At 42.9% G+C, this 14,668-nt stretch overlaps 1 protein-coding gene across 1 annotated transcript in view; it reads left to right on the top strand.

Annotated features, from left to right (window-relative positions):
- Nucleotides 1-14,668, top strand: part of LOC105489474 (adenylate cyclase 2) — a 425,178-nt gene that overhangs the window by 368,506 nt on the left and 42,004 nt on the right. The window contains exon 18 of the mRNA XM_011754299.3: nt 3,924-4,093. Within this exon, the coding sequence (XP_011752601.2) occupies nt 3,924-4,093 (170 nt within the window). The remainder of the gene's footprint in view (nt 1-3,923; nt 4,094-14,668) is intronic.

Here is a 14,668-nt window from a genome sequence, read left to right as displayed (position 1 = left end):
TTCAAAATTCCCTACCAAAATGTTTAACTCCATTAGCTATGGCAATAAAGTGGATTTATTTTCCCATTCCTCCTTCTCTGATTTTCTTCCTTGATATTTTGCTCTGTTCTTTTTTCCCTTCCCATCATTTCATTTCTTGGGAAGCTCACAGTTCCATGCACAGATAGAAGTGACTTCTGGTGTTCTTTCCTGAAGGCTTCTGAGGCCTTGACTACGTCATGGGCAAGATGGCCAAGGTGCAAAAGCAGTGTCCCCATGGGCTTGGGAAGAGGGGGTGGTATAGGTTCGTCCCTTACCCAGGAGATCCTGCCCTTCAGATGAGGTGTTATCATAAACTCCAGTGAGGACTAGGTGTTGACTTCTCTATTTAGTTATGTGAAAAGTGAAAAGCTGGAGTCATCGTGAGAGTCTATTGAATGTAGTCTCACTGTGGGCCATTTGTGGGCCATTTGGAGCTCTCTTTTTCAAAGAAATATTTAAATTAACGGTGTGGCCTGCCTCTTCCTCCTTGATCCAATGGTGTTGGCATCCGTATGATCCATAGGCTGGATGCTGGGAAGAGAGTGCAACGACCAAGCCGTCCCCCTTTCGCATCCACGTGGCACTTTAAGTTTAAAATTTTAACATGAAGATGCTTTCTGACAGGAAAAAAAAAAAAAAGAATAGCTGCAATACTTTTTTAAATCTCTCCTTCCACTATGTTTGAGCCAAACAACTCACCACACTTGGCATCCCTAAAAGAATAAGGAAATCATTTTGAATTTCATGTAGGTAAATCTGTGTAATATCTTATTTGCAGTCAAAGAAAATTATTAAAAACTTAAAGTGGGGAAAGGCAACATTTACTCAGTCTTAAAAAGATTCTGAAAAAGCACACAATAGGTTCTCTAAAATCTAGGTGGGATTTAGTAAACGGCTACTATCTTTCCAATAATGAGGCCTTGAAGATCCTGGCCAGCATTGCTAAGGAAGCCCCAGGTCTGCATGGACTGGCTGCACAGAAACCGCATTGTGAACTCACGGGTTTAGCGGTCCCCAAGGAGCCTGGAGACATCCTGGCTTCCTCCCTAAAGGATCCCAGGGAACAGTTGAAAAGCCGTTTTGTGGGTGTGTGCCACACAGGCGTCATTTCTCTCAAACCCCATGTTATGTGATGCCTGAAGTTGCCCAGCAAGCTGAGAAGCATGCCCAGCTCACTGCTGGTGCTGGTATAAAGTGATATAACTCTTCTAAGTGGTAATTTCAATAATTATCAAAAAGCACAAGACAGACACACTTTTTACCCTGTAATACTAATTGTGAAAATTAGTTTTAAAAGTGAAAAGGTTTACCAAACACGTGTTCGTGCATGTGTTTATATACCATCAACAAAAAGAAAGCAAAAGAAAGAAAACAACCTAAAAATTTGAAAATGCAAATTTTAAAATAAATTTTGTTGTAACACAGGATAAGGTTATACTTAACCACCATATAAGACATTGTAAAAAAAATTAATGACATATAAGTGCATATTCATAATAAATTATTCATTGAAAAGTATGGTTTTAAAAAATACAAAACAGTATGATCTTAATTTTTTAAAACAATACTGCCAATAATAAGTAGAAAGAAAAAGACTGGAAATTCATATACAAATAATGAATAGTGGCTAAAGTGGATGTTGGGGATTATCAGAGACCCTTATTTTTATATATATCCTTTTGTATATTTCCCAGTCTTTAACATCTGGTGTATTGTTTCTGTAGCAGGAAAACACAGTCCTTTTAAAATTCCAAAATTAGCCATAAAGATCTTTGCAGTGTAGGTTGTTTGTACCACAGCGGGCACTTGGTATGCATTACGTCATTTCACCCAAAAATGAGCCTGGTGAAGTAGGTATTATTGGGGTTCTTGTTTTGCAGGTGAAGAAGCTAAGACCCAGATACTTTAGTCTTAATAAATTACTCCCGATAGCGGTGGCTGTTACCTTTCTGTAAAATGCAAGTTGGTTTCAATGATTGTGTCGAAACTGGTAAACATTACTAGCAATCAGGTTACCAGTAAGTACACTCCAATAGAAGTCGGTTCAGAATCCTACTGCCAGAACCGCTGACCATCTGGAGCCTTCCCTGGTCGGCTAAACCGTGGAGCCAGGACAGGCTCCCAGCCTGGCGTCTTGCACTGTTCTCTCCCACACGTCCCTGGATGGCTATTTACAGGTTCCCAACCTACCTTTTTATGCCAGATCACCTCTTGCACAGCCTCCAAGCATTCTAGAAGGCCATTTTACAGAAATGGACTAAAGTATACTTCCCATTAACATACATATTTTAGTAGATGTTCTTGAAATGTGAAAATAAAAAATGTAAAGCCTAAGAATGAATTTTGAAATGTGGAACCTTAGCATATTTTATAGGTGTTGACACATAGTTCAAAGGTTCAAACTGTGAGAACCTTTAAAATTTTACCCCAGGTCCCCACACACCAAACAATCCACATATACCCCTTGATACATACACACCCTCTTATAAGTGGTTCCTTATTCTGTTCTCTCATTCGATTAAGTTGAACTGGTTGATAATTTTCATTATAACAGTGGTTTTCAACATAATTTTAGAAACAGAGCTCTTTCAAAAACCAAAACTTACGAAAGACTTTTAGTGTGTAGTAATAATAGCAGAATTTCCAAGTTTCTCATGGACTAGGCTGTTCTGAACTCTTTTGTTACTCAATCTTCATGAGACTTCTCCAAGATGGGTGTTATCATCATCTTTACTTTGAGTGACTCTTGGAGGACACAGATTGCCTTGTTAAGGTCAGCTGCTTTGGGGAATCTGATGGGACAGGATCCCTGAATAAGAGCCTTGTTTTATTAAAAGTCTTAATTTTTTTTTTTTTTTTTTTTTTTGAGTGTTGTCTCTGTTCTAGGAATGCTGAGATAGTAACACAAACCTTGTTCACAGAAACCCCATGATGGAGCAAATAAAGCCTTTCTGAAGATGGCGCCTGTTTCCCTGCAGCGAGTCCCTCCTGGCGTGCAGGACTCTGGGCTCTGTGCATTAGTCTTTTATCTCTGTTGTTTTCAATGACCTACAAGGAGAATATGATTACCCTCATTTTACAGTGTCATGCAGACACTGTGATACAAGCAAGTTAGGTCACTGGCTGCAAATAAGTGAGCTAATGAGCTAGTGAGGAGTTGAATTCAGAGCTATCCAAAGCCTATCTGAACGGTGCCTGCAGTGGTAAATGGTGAGGAAATGGTTCACCTGGGTCAGGCCTGCCTGCAGCTTGCTCTGCCCTAAGATGGACGATACGAGCTCGCTGGCTCCCACTTGGTTCTTCCACTTTCTTCTGGTGCCTGTTGAACTCCCGGGGATTCATGACTCACCCTGGTCAAGGCTTTTGATTTAAATCCTTCTGTTTTAAATAGGCCCCTCTGACACACAGTTTCTCTTTTAATAAAATGTCTGGGCCTCCTTCTGCTTTTAACAGTTGTCTGTAATGATTTATATTATCTTAATGAATTAAAGAATTGAAAGGCCAAAAAAGATTCTATAGACGTTAACTTACATTTAAGGAATGTATAGGAGGCCACAATGTTTTCATTTTCAAGAAATAAATAACATTGGATTATAACAATGTGTCTTCCATGTAAGTTTTTTTTACAATTTTATTCCTAAAAAGTGGCAATATACATGCTTATTTTTATTTATCATGCAAGGTTGGGTCAGAAAACTTTGGATGATTTTTTTTTCTGAATTTAATGTATCCAGGCATTTGCCCCTGGATCAAAGATAAGAAACAGGCTTCTGTTTTCATAGCCGGCTTATATATTGACCAAATGAGATTGGCGGTGGCCCCTGATTGTAATTGTTTCAGAAATTGTAACAATTTCTTAGAAGAGATCCTAAGGATTTGTCTGTTGTCCTTCGCTGTTTCAGTACTTTATCTACAGCTGCATTCTGGGACTGATATCCTGTTCCGTGTTCCTGCGGGTGAACTACGAGCTGAAGATGTTGATCATGATGGTGGCGTTGGTGGGCTACAACACCATCCTACTCCACACCCACGCCCACGTCCTGGGCGACTACAGCCAGGTCTTGTTTGAGAGGTGAGCCGCTGCCTCTTCCTTCTCTTACTTTAGTTCTTTCCTAGCATGTGGATAGCGTGAGTGTGTGTTGAGTAAATGCAAGTTAGCGATGTCATTGTCATTGATAAATCATTCTGAATTTCTTTGAAGAGATACCTCAGAAAGATGATATGTGTTTTTGTTGTAGATTACATCTGATTATGTATTCTCAAACACACATAGAAGATGTGAAGTGGTTTCAAGAGAAGAACTGTGTTATAACCTATACTATGTTGATAAAAGTAATCTAAGATTGTCCACCTCAGCACTATTGATATTTTGGACTAAATAATTCTCTGTGGGGGGCGTTGTCCTGTGCGTAGTAAGTAGGGTGTTTAGTGACATCCCTGGCCTCTACCCACTGAATGCCAGTCACAATCTCCAGTGCCCCAAGTCATGACAACTGGAAATGTCTCTAGAAATTGCCAAGTGTCCTCAGGAAGGCAAAATGGCCCTCAGTTCAAAGCAAGATATTGAAAAAATAAGTAGCTGTATTCACAATTTACAGTGTTATATTTCTCACTAGAGGTTTTCTAAAATACTGTTATGGGGAAGAGGAACTATGAATCCTGAAAATTCTTTGTTCTATGGAGAAATTGACTTCCAAGAAAATATATGATTGCTTTAGGTCTTTCAACTGTAAGGCTAGATGCAGCAAGAATGATTCTACCGGGTGCACTCACTCAGGTTTATAACCAGTTTCCTGTTACCGAATTACTTCCGTATATGAATATATACGGAAGCTTATAATGAATATTTGTTTGAAAAAAATTGTTTTAATCGTTTTAATACTCTCCACATCACATCTCAAAAACAAAACATTTTCTAACAAGCGTTAGGTTTATTTCTGAACCCACCAGATGTCAAAGTATTTTCTAGGAGGGCTTTGCACTGTCCTCCATCCTATTTCTATATTTATTTTAACATAATATAAATGCCTTAAATATTTGCATTGATTTATTACTCCAGAAAGTTGTTTTGTGTTGATAGTACATGGCCACCTATTTCTCCACTGGAGACCTGGTGTTAGGAATGGCAGTCATCGCACTGTGTAGACACTTCTTAGCAATAAGAACCTTTGCAGAAGATGCAACCCATTCTTTTCACCTAATTTAATTTTCGTCATCCTCCACACAATGAAACTCTACTATCTGTAATCAAGCTTCAGGCAGTGGAGTTGCAAAAATGCATAATTATATGTATGATTCCTTAGCCAAAATGAGAATGGAAGTTAATTTTCCAATAAATTCTCAAAATTGCCCACTAAACATGCTTTACTATTGCTCTGCTGCATCCAGAAAGCCTGTGTTGTATTCCTAAATAAATGTAGCATTATTGATTTTCACACGCAGCCGATAACCCTACTAAGTTTCCCTTTATTAAATTTAAATCCCCTGAATATGTTACACATCCGAAGCAAAAGAAGAAATCAGATTACCAAGTTCCTGGTGTGGAGAGAATTGCTTTTGGGGACGTCAGTGAGGCGCTTGAGGAGACAGGCAATCTCTGAGTAGAACCCCCACAGCAGGAGAGTAGTTATCAGGTTGAAGAAAAGGAGTTTTACCTTTAGATCACATTCACTGTGTTAAAGCTCTTTTGTGCTTGCAGCTCGGTTTGTCTTTGCAATGACCTTGAAGCTAGGGAGACTGACTTGAGAAACCTCGGCGACTTGCCTTCACTTCCATCAGTAAAGCTAGCACCCTCCTTGGGAGCACGTGCCTGTCTCTCACTTCCTATTTTTTAAAAAAATGTTGTGGTTACATAATAGGTATACATATTTATGGGGTACATGAGATGTTTTCATACATCTTGCAATGTGAAATAATCGCATCATGGAGAATAAGATATCCATCCCCTCAAGCATTTATCCGTTGTGTTTCAAATAATCCAATGACACTTTTTACTTATTTATTTATCTGAGGCAGAATTTTGCTTTGTCGCTCAGACTGGAGTGCAATGGCACAATCTTGGCTCACTGCAACCTCTGCCTCCTGGGTTCAAGCCATTATCCTGCCTCAGCCTCTCTAGTAGCTGGGATTACAGGTGCCTGCCACCATGCCCGGCTACTTTTTTACATATATTTTTTTTTAGTAGAGACAGGGTTTCATCATGTTGGCCAGGCTGGTCTCAAACTCCTGGCCTCAAGTGATCCACCTACCTCAGCCTCCCAAAGTGTTGGGATCACAGGCATGAGCCACCACGCCCGGCCTTAGTTATTTTTAAATGTACAATTAAGTTATTGTTGACTGTAGTCGCCTTGTTGTGCTATGAAATAGTAGGTCTTACTCATTATTTTTTCCCACTTCCTAATTTTGATCAGAAGTTCTGGCACTTCTTGAACTGATCCCTGAACAGGCTGCACAATATTCTCAGAAGCATCTTCTGTGGAAAGATGAGTCTTACTGATGTAATAGCAGAAAAGCATAATACCTCAAAATCAATGAATATTCTATGATGTGCACTTAAAACTAACTCCCACTCTGAAAGTGGGATTTTAGAAGCCTCCCAATTTCTCCGGCCTCATTGCCTGTTTTACATAACCCTGTGACTTGTGCCAGAGGTAAAACCAACCAACGTTAATGTTTTCCTTCTTTTTTCTGAGATCCAAGAACTTTTCCCCATCAAATAATTGACATCAGTTTTCTCATCCTTTGCCTTGCTTATTGATGCTGACACACACTTCCCAATATGAAAGTGAGATCCTTTAAAAAAAAAATCTGTGCAGTGTGGTGCCTTGAGAATGAACATCACTTAATCCCAAAGCCAGAGGTGTCCCTGAAGGCAGGAGCTGGCTCACAGGATGGCCAGGCAGCACCGCCTTTTCTGATTGAGTCCGTCTGTACCATTGAAGTCATAGCATTTGGTCCCATCCCTTTGGTGACTTGTCTCTGGGCACCACATTCTTGCCTTCTCTCTCCTGCTCTGGTCTTCTTTCTGGGACCCTTGCTTGACTGTGGCAGGTCAGTGTCCTTGCTGTCCACCAAGGCCCCTAGACCTGCTCCTCATTGGCCTTGAGTGCTCCAATGACACTGTGATGGTTAATGTTAGGTGTCAGCTTGATTGGATTGAAGGATGCCTAGATGGCTGATAAAGTATTGTTTCTGGGTGTGTGTGCAAGGGTGTTGCCAGAGGAGACTGACATTTGAGTTGGTGGACTCGGAGAAGAAGACCCACCCTCAGTGTGGTGGGCACCACCCAATCGGCTGCCAGCGCAGCCAGAACAAAGCAGGTGAAAGAAGGTGGGATAAGCTGGCTTGCTGGGTCTTCTGATTTCCATCTTTCTCCTGTGCTGGATGCTTCGTGCCCTTGAACATCAAACTCCAGGTTCTTTGGTTTTTGGACTCTGGGACTTGTACAGCAGCATCTGCAGGGTTCTCAGTACAGAAGGCTGCACTGTCGATTTCCCTGGTTTTGAGGCTTTGGGACTTGGACTGAGCCTCTCCCAGCATCTCTCTTTCCCTGCTTTGCAGATGGCCTGTCATGGGGCTTCACCATGCAATCCGGTGAGCCAATTCTCGGTAATAAACTGCCTTCTATATATACATACATCCTATTGGTTCTATCCCTCTGGAAAACCCCAACTAATACATAGACCTCCCTCAAGCTTCTGGCTTTCACCGCTCGGTATGCCGGAGGACCAAGCAGCTCCTCTGCCTGTTTCACCCAGGAAAGGTGGAAGGTACCCATCCTGGGTGAAGGGGACGTGGCCTCTGTCGCCTGTTAGCCCCTTTTCTGTGATATACACATATGGGCTGAGGACTTTAACGCACTCTCCTGAATCATGCAGAAGAGAAGATCTGAACCAAATACCATGGTTTATAATAGTGCCTGGCATCTAGTACTCAACAAAAATCTGTTGAATGAATGAACAAAAGCAGGTCGTGCTCTCGAACAATGGGAAGAGCCTGACACCGGCTTCCTGAAATCTCTCGCCTCACCTGCTTCCCTGAAGACAGAGTGTATCTCCAGATCACTGAGGATGTGTGTCTTTTAGTATCCACTTCAGGTTCTGTTCATATCTTTATATTTCAAAGGAAAGTTCAGGGAGGGCATCTCTGTTTAAAGGCAGTGCCGGCCGTCTTCCTCTGTACTTTGTCCTGCATGTGGCTTCATCGTGGCTCCAGTGGCAGGGCCTTTTCAGAACGAACTTGACATTGCTCGTGGATGGGCCAACAAGATGTTACAAACCAATGGAGTTGGCAGAGGAAAAAGGAGAGGGATGCGCTAGAAAAATTTCGTATCGAATAATTAAGAAAATGGTATTTAAGACATTCTTACACATTCAAGAGTGTGAAGAGTAGACTTTTCAGGAGGAAAGAAAGACCACTCAGAGAGAGTGTGCCATTGAAAATCCATTAGGAAGGAGGCCAGGAGTGTCCCGGTATTTAACGTGACCTGCTGGGGCGTGATTCAGATAAGTCGCCTCCTGCTGAAGGTAGCTCAGGAGGTTCTCAGATGTTTTCTGTTCTTTGGTGTCCATAGCAGTCCTCAGTACTGTCTGTGAATGGATCGATAATGGTTGTGGTTCCTATCTGTGACACTGTCTCCCAAAGCCCTTAGCCAGAGCTGTTGAGACACCAGCTGCTCTTCAAGGTGATAGTGATATTAATAACAACGGATGTTGCTGGAAGCTGTTTTTGTCTCAAAGACACTTATCCTTCCCATGACAAAGGCTTGCTACTGAGTCTGCAAGAAGTTGTCGGATTTTTCCTGAGTTTTTTTCTCTTGCTGAACTGAAAAGTCTCAAGGGATCAGTGTTATTTCACTTAGACCAAGCCATTATGTTCACTCACCTGGTGGCTAGAAATGTACCTTTAATTCTAGAGACACATGGGACATGGAGAGCTTGAACAGAGCAGTTAACTCACAAGGATCCCCAAAGACCAATTAGTTCTGTGCTGCAACTTTAGCCCAGTAAAATAAATACTTTCTGGAAAGCGCATAAATACAGAGTTTAAGCAGCAATGATAGACAGCGCTTAGCCTTATCCAGAAGCTGTAGATGGTAACTGGCTGAAATGTCTGCAAAAGTTTCCCTTCCCAGCCTTCCTATGAGGAAGAGCACTGGAGATGCTCGGACTTGCACCTGTCATTGAGATGCATGAACGAAGCACCTTCCTTGTGGCATTTTTCTGCTTTCCCTGATTTTCCAGTGTCTCGGAAATCCCAATGGCTGGAATTTGGGATATTGCGATTATTTTGACAATGTCCTAATGAGGGATTGATTGATGATGAACTGAGGGAAGGTCTTGAGGAAGAACAAGAAAACCCACCCCTCACGGGAGAGGTCAGGAAGAGCTGCAGGCCTCGCTCTGGGGCAGATGGTCTGTGGATATTCCCAAGCACCTGACATTGTTTTCATGTCTTTTCTTTAAATGAAGGATATATTACAAATTTGCATTCCAAGCTATAATATAGTCAAGTTAATATTGAAAAGATTTTCGATTCCTTTCAGATTTACCATCTCAGCTTTCCCCATTCTGCCTGTTTCCTGCACCCTGTGCCATTTCAGAAAGCGAGGAGCACAGCATGCTTTTCTGTGCCTGATACCCACTCTCGGGGCAGCAGGGAGGGAAGCCATCCCAGCCGCATCACTTTAACAACAAAGCAAGTTGTCCTAGGGCTATGCAGGGTCTAACAAGCTTCTTTTTCTTCTATAAAGAGCAACCATTAGTGAACTACTTCTCTATCTGACCTAAAACAGAAAATGTCCTGTGGTTTGGACTCATCTGCAGGAAGAAACTCGATATTTAGGCTCTTTTGTTTTGTTCTGTTTGATTTTAGAATGGGGGGAGGGATTCACAGGGCCTGTGGCATAGACTCCATAGACTGTGCGATGCTTCTCATCATCAGTTCTTCCTTGTGACGCTAAAGCCACGGCCAGCCCGACCACATCAGATCGCGCTGAGGCAGCAGTGGCTTCCGACTTAAAATCACTCTTCTCCACAAAAGGAAACCACAGCTGCATTAATCAGGACACATGATTGTCTCCACAGCAAAGGGCCAGCACTCCCAGTCCAACCCCCCTAACACACACTTCTGTCATCTCTTCTGACCTGCCACTGCCTCCGGAGCTCTTTTCGAAGCAGGAGCCTATTCCTTATTCTGTGGTTCTGCTGCAGCACCGCCATGTCTGGCTTGGCAATTATGACCACTCTGAAAAAACGGGAGCCTTTGAGCCATCTGTCCCTGGAGGATGTTGGGCCATCTTCACTGCAAGTTCACGTGACATTCTGGTGCATCTGTGTCCAATCCAGGGAGGAGAGAATGCCCAGAAACCCCTCAGGGAAGACGAGCCATTTCCAAGCCAACACAGTTGTTTGTCCACTCACTTACTCATTCTCACAACACACTTGTATGGAATGCCCTTGATACAGAGCGTGGGAACCCTGGCTGAGCCGTTGACCTCACACTTTACCAGCCTGCCACGGGCCAGGAGGAAGGTACTGCCTCAGTGACTCAAGTTGGGGAGAAGAGTCCAAAGAGGAAACCCACAGGATCTGCAACGAACACAGCAGGAGAGGGCACCATGAAAGTAGACCGAGGGCGTCTTAGCAATTCCCTGCTGCTTCTCAAGCCAGAGTTGGTTGAAGATTTTCTGACAAGGCTTGGGACTGACTTATTTTGGCGTATGCATCTTAACCTCAGATTAGTTTTCTGGGGTGTTTTGCCTTGTTTTACGCGGGACAATGTTGTCTTCCGGCTCTGTGATTGAGGTCCCAGTCCCTTGCTGAGTGAGGCTCAGTGAGCAGACTCGTCCTTGTGGCGTTATCATTTTGGACAAGACATTTGCTTTCAGCATCATTTGACATTGATGATTCCTGAGGATTTGGGGGTCATTTGTGAACAAAGCCAGGTATTTTCTAACGTAATGGTGTAACTAGAGGCATGAAAAAAAGATAAAAGATAGATTAGCTGAAGACCATGAGGATATTGTATGGGTGAAGGGGAAGGAAGTCATTGTCTCCTTGTTACTCTGGTCTTTATGAGTCGTGGCCCTCAGTGATCAGTGAACTGATTTTTTTATTTATCCCAATTAGTGACCTGAGAATATATGACTTTACCTCAGCTAGCCACTGTTGACAACACAACAGAAATTAGGCTCCTTCGGGTACTTTTATTCTTAAAAATATTCACCCACAGAAATGTAAAGTTTTTGAAGGTAAGATAATGTTTGTGTCTATGTGCCTGGACTGCTTTCCCTCCTGAGAATCATGAAAATGTCCTTTTTTACTCCATCTGAAGTGTTTGCCTTCAAGTTAGAGGCTGGTTCACTGAGCAATTCCTCCGTCTCCCTCAGCCAGTATATTGGGGTGTGGTATTCTTTTGTACTCCTGAAACTTGACAAGCAAAGTGATTACTCCATTAACAACCTTAGGCGGAGGGCCAACTGCAGATGCCTGTGTGGCATGTGAGCATCTGAGTCCCCAGTGTCTGGTTTTTAGATATGAAAGGAAGTGTGTTCTATCACATTTTGGCTACCATTGTCGTTGTATTGGAAAACATAGAGTTACAAACTTTCTCAGTTATATTAGCTGTATCTTCCCTATTTCATAACTCAGTGATGGCACCACCCTAACACATGAGAGTCCAAAGTAGATTTCATCCTTAAAACATAAAGGAGAGAGAAAGAAACAGAGAGGGAGGGGAGAGAGAGAGAGCGAGTTGGGGAGAGAGAGAGAGAGAGCTCATACCCAACTAGCTGTGCAGCTCATATTTCTCTAAACAGCTGACCTGATTGGTGGGCTGAATTGTGTCCCCCAAAAGAAGATATAAAACTTCAATCCACAGTGTCTCAGAATGTGACCTTATTTGGAAATAGAATCATTGCAAGTGGAATTAGTTAAGATGAAGTCATGCTGAAGGAAGGTGACCCCAATCCAGTATAAGTGATGCCCTCCTAAGCAGATGGCCAGGTGAAGAGACAGACATGCAGGAATGCCACGTGATGATGAAGGCAGGAATTGGAGTCACGTGGTGGCAAGCTAAGAAAAGCCAGTGATGGCCAGCAAACCAGCTGAAGTGAGACCAAGGCAAGGAAGGATTCCCTAAGGGTTTCAGAAGGACAAGGCCCTGAGAACATCCTACTGTCAGACTTCTAGCCCCCAGAACTCTGAGATGACACATTTCTGTTATTTTAAGTCACCTAGTTTATGCTACCTCATTATAGCGACTCTAGGAAATTAATTCAGAGATCATCACAGCTGACTACTCTGCCAGAAAGATGTCCTGGGATTTTACTGTACCTCTTTCTGTCTCCCACCATGCTCCATGCCCCTCCTTCTTCCCACCTTTCCCACAGACAGACAAAGAGTGAGGAGATCTAGGAACCGATCTACAGTGGAGAAATAAGTCACTGAAACCATGGGGACCCTAACAGCATCCATCCACAAGTGGCCCACACAAGAGAGAAGGCCTTCAGTAGGAGTTGGCAGTTCTCTTTTGCTAACGGAATGAAAGAAGTCTTGAGAAATCCAAGTGAAATCCAGAAAAGCCAGATGGAGTTCCTAGTAGTTGTCAGAGAACTTCAGAAGAGAAAGAGGCAGCCGTGTACTGGTACGCCAGTCGGTTCTGTGGGCTGCTGGTGCCTCGTGATTCCTGAGATCCGTTTAGGTCTGCACTTTCCAATCCACTCCCCAGTCCTGCAGGGAGAGGCTCTGCTGGTCTAGCTTCCTCCAAGCTCCCCCTCCACCCACCGCTATTCCTCATGAAGACTCAAGATCTGGGAGATGGGTGGAGCAGGGTATTTCTACCCCATAAACCGAGATTCAAATGCATTAATGTAAGGACTCCCCAGACAGGATTTCTTCCAATAGGTTGCTTGTGTGAATTTTCTGTCTGATTAACTGAAAACCCAGCCAGGTCTTGAATTGCCTAAGAGGGTCCTACTTACGTCTCTCTGTCAGTGAGAGGGGCCTGAGCTGGCTCTGTATGTTTGGGGCATCTGGTCCTTTAGTTAGAAATGCAAAGGGGACTTCATTCTGATTTGTTGCACTGATGAAGCTCTTATAAACCCTGGCCTGAGATTTACTCTTAGTTTAGGAATTATGGGGGTGGTGGGTGGAAGAAGGGGATGTCATAGATGCTTTCTCTGGCCCCTTGGAATTGTAAAGTAATGTGATGTTCACAAAGCAGCGTGCAAATTAAAAACTCAGCCTGCACTAGCTTCTTAGGATGTTAGCTGTGTGGTGCCACTTTCACTATTCAATATAGCACGAGCACGGTCAATATAGAGTAAAAAGAGTTTAAAATCCATGAAAGTCAGAGTCAGAATTGGTTTTAAACATCTGCACCCATCGGTCACTTCAGCTGTGCTGTTGGACACCGCAGTCATAGGCTCAGAAAGCAGCAACTTCATTTTATAAAATCAATGCCAGTGAAACAGGAAGGCGGCACTGCTCCCCAGCCTCATTCTCAGAAATGATGACCTCCTTCAGTTTCACGAGCTCTGATTCCTCCATCCACCGCAGGTTTGGTGGAGAGGAAAGAACTCCTAATGCAAGCACAACCTTATTGGAGAGTTCTCTGTGGCTCTAAGCCCCTAAGCCACGGGGACCAGGCAATTCTGTTTCTTCATTCCTGCAAGAGTCCACCTTTTCTTTGCACTTGAGTCTTTCATTCTGTTAAGAATATTCTCCAGTCTGTGTGTCCTTATCTTTTTCTCTAGTTTCTTAGCCCCACCCCACTCCCCTTCCTTATCATTCTGTAATTAATGTTAAAAATCACAAGTACCATTTGGAAAGAGTGTCCTATGTGTCAGGCTCTGTGCCAGGTATATAGATATTTAATGTAGTGGCTAAAACAGCCTGCAGGGTAGGGGTTGGTACCCACCTTTGACTGATGGGGAAAGTGACGTTTGAATGGGGTTTATGCGAGGCCCCATAGCTCAGGATTCAAACCCAGGCTCTCTTGCTTTAAAGTCCACCTGGGCTTTTTAATACTACACCAAAGCCTCTTGTTATCTCATGTGTCCTTGAATCCCCCCCAGAGAAGCTGGAAAAATTAAAAAGCCAGGACAACACACAAGTGAAAAGTGATGACCTGCTGTCTGTTGTTGATCAGATACCATCTATGCTGATTATGTGACGTGGTATCCATGCATAATCCACTTTTATTTTTCAGGTCTTAGTTACAGTCCTATATGGGAAATGTTCGCATGTCAGCATTTGAAGGATGTGTGGGTGCTCACTGCCTGGACTGTGATAGTGAGGACTGGGGGAGCCTACCCAGTGCAATGACATCTTGGCAGGGGTAAATGACTGATGTCATTTATTATCAATTTGAACCTGAGGTCACTCGGGCAGTGTACCCAGAATTTTCATCTCTGTTATGCCTTTGTGATACAAAATCATATGAGTGAATAAGATTGGATGACTGCTTGAAAGTTATATGAAACTGTGTAATTCAGAGGTGAGAGTAGCTTGCAGAAATTAAGTTCCCTACTTCATGTTTATACCTCACGTGATTATTCATTTCAAGCGTACAGTCTCTTTCCCAGAGTAATAATGAAAACATTGAAGAAACCATAGATCCAATGACCCATATTGATCCCAGAAGT

The sequence above is a fragment of the Macaca nemestrina genome, chromosome 6 (assembly GCF_043159975.1).
Source record: "Macaca nemestrina isolate mMacNem1 chromosome 6, mMacNem.hap1, whole genome shotgun sequence".
In the NCBI taxonomy this organism is placed as follows: Eukaryota; Metazoa; Chordata; class Mammalia; order Primates; family Cercopithecidae; genus Macaca; species Macaca nemestrina.
This window is presented reverse-complemented; position numbering and strand designations above follow the sequence as displayed.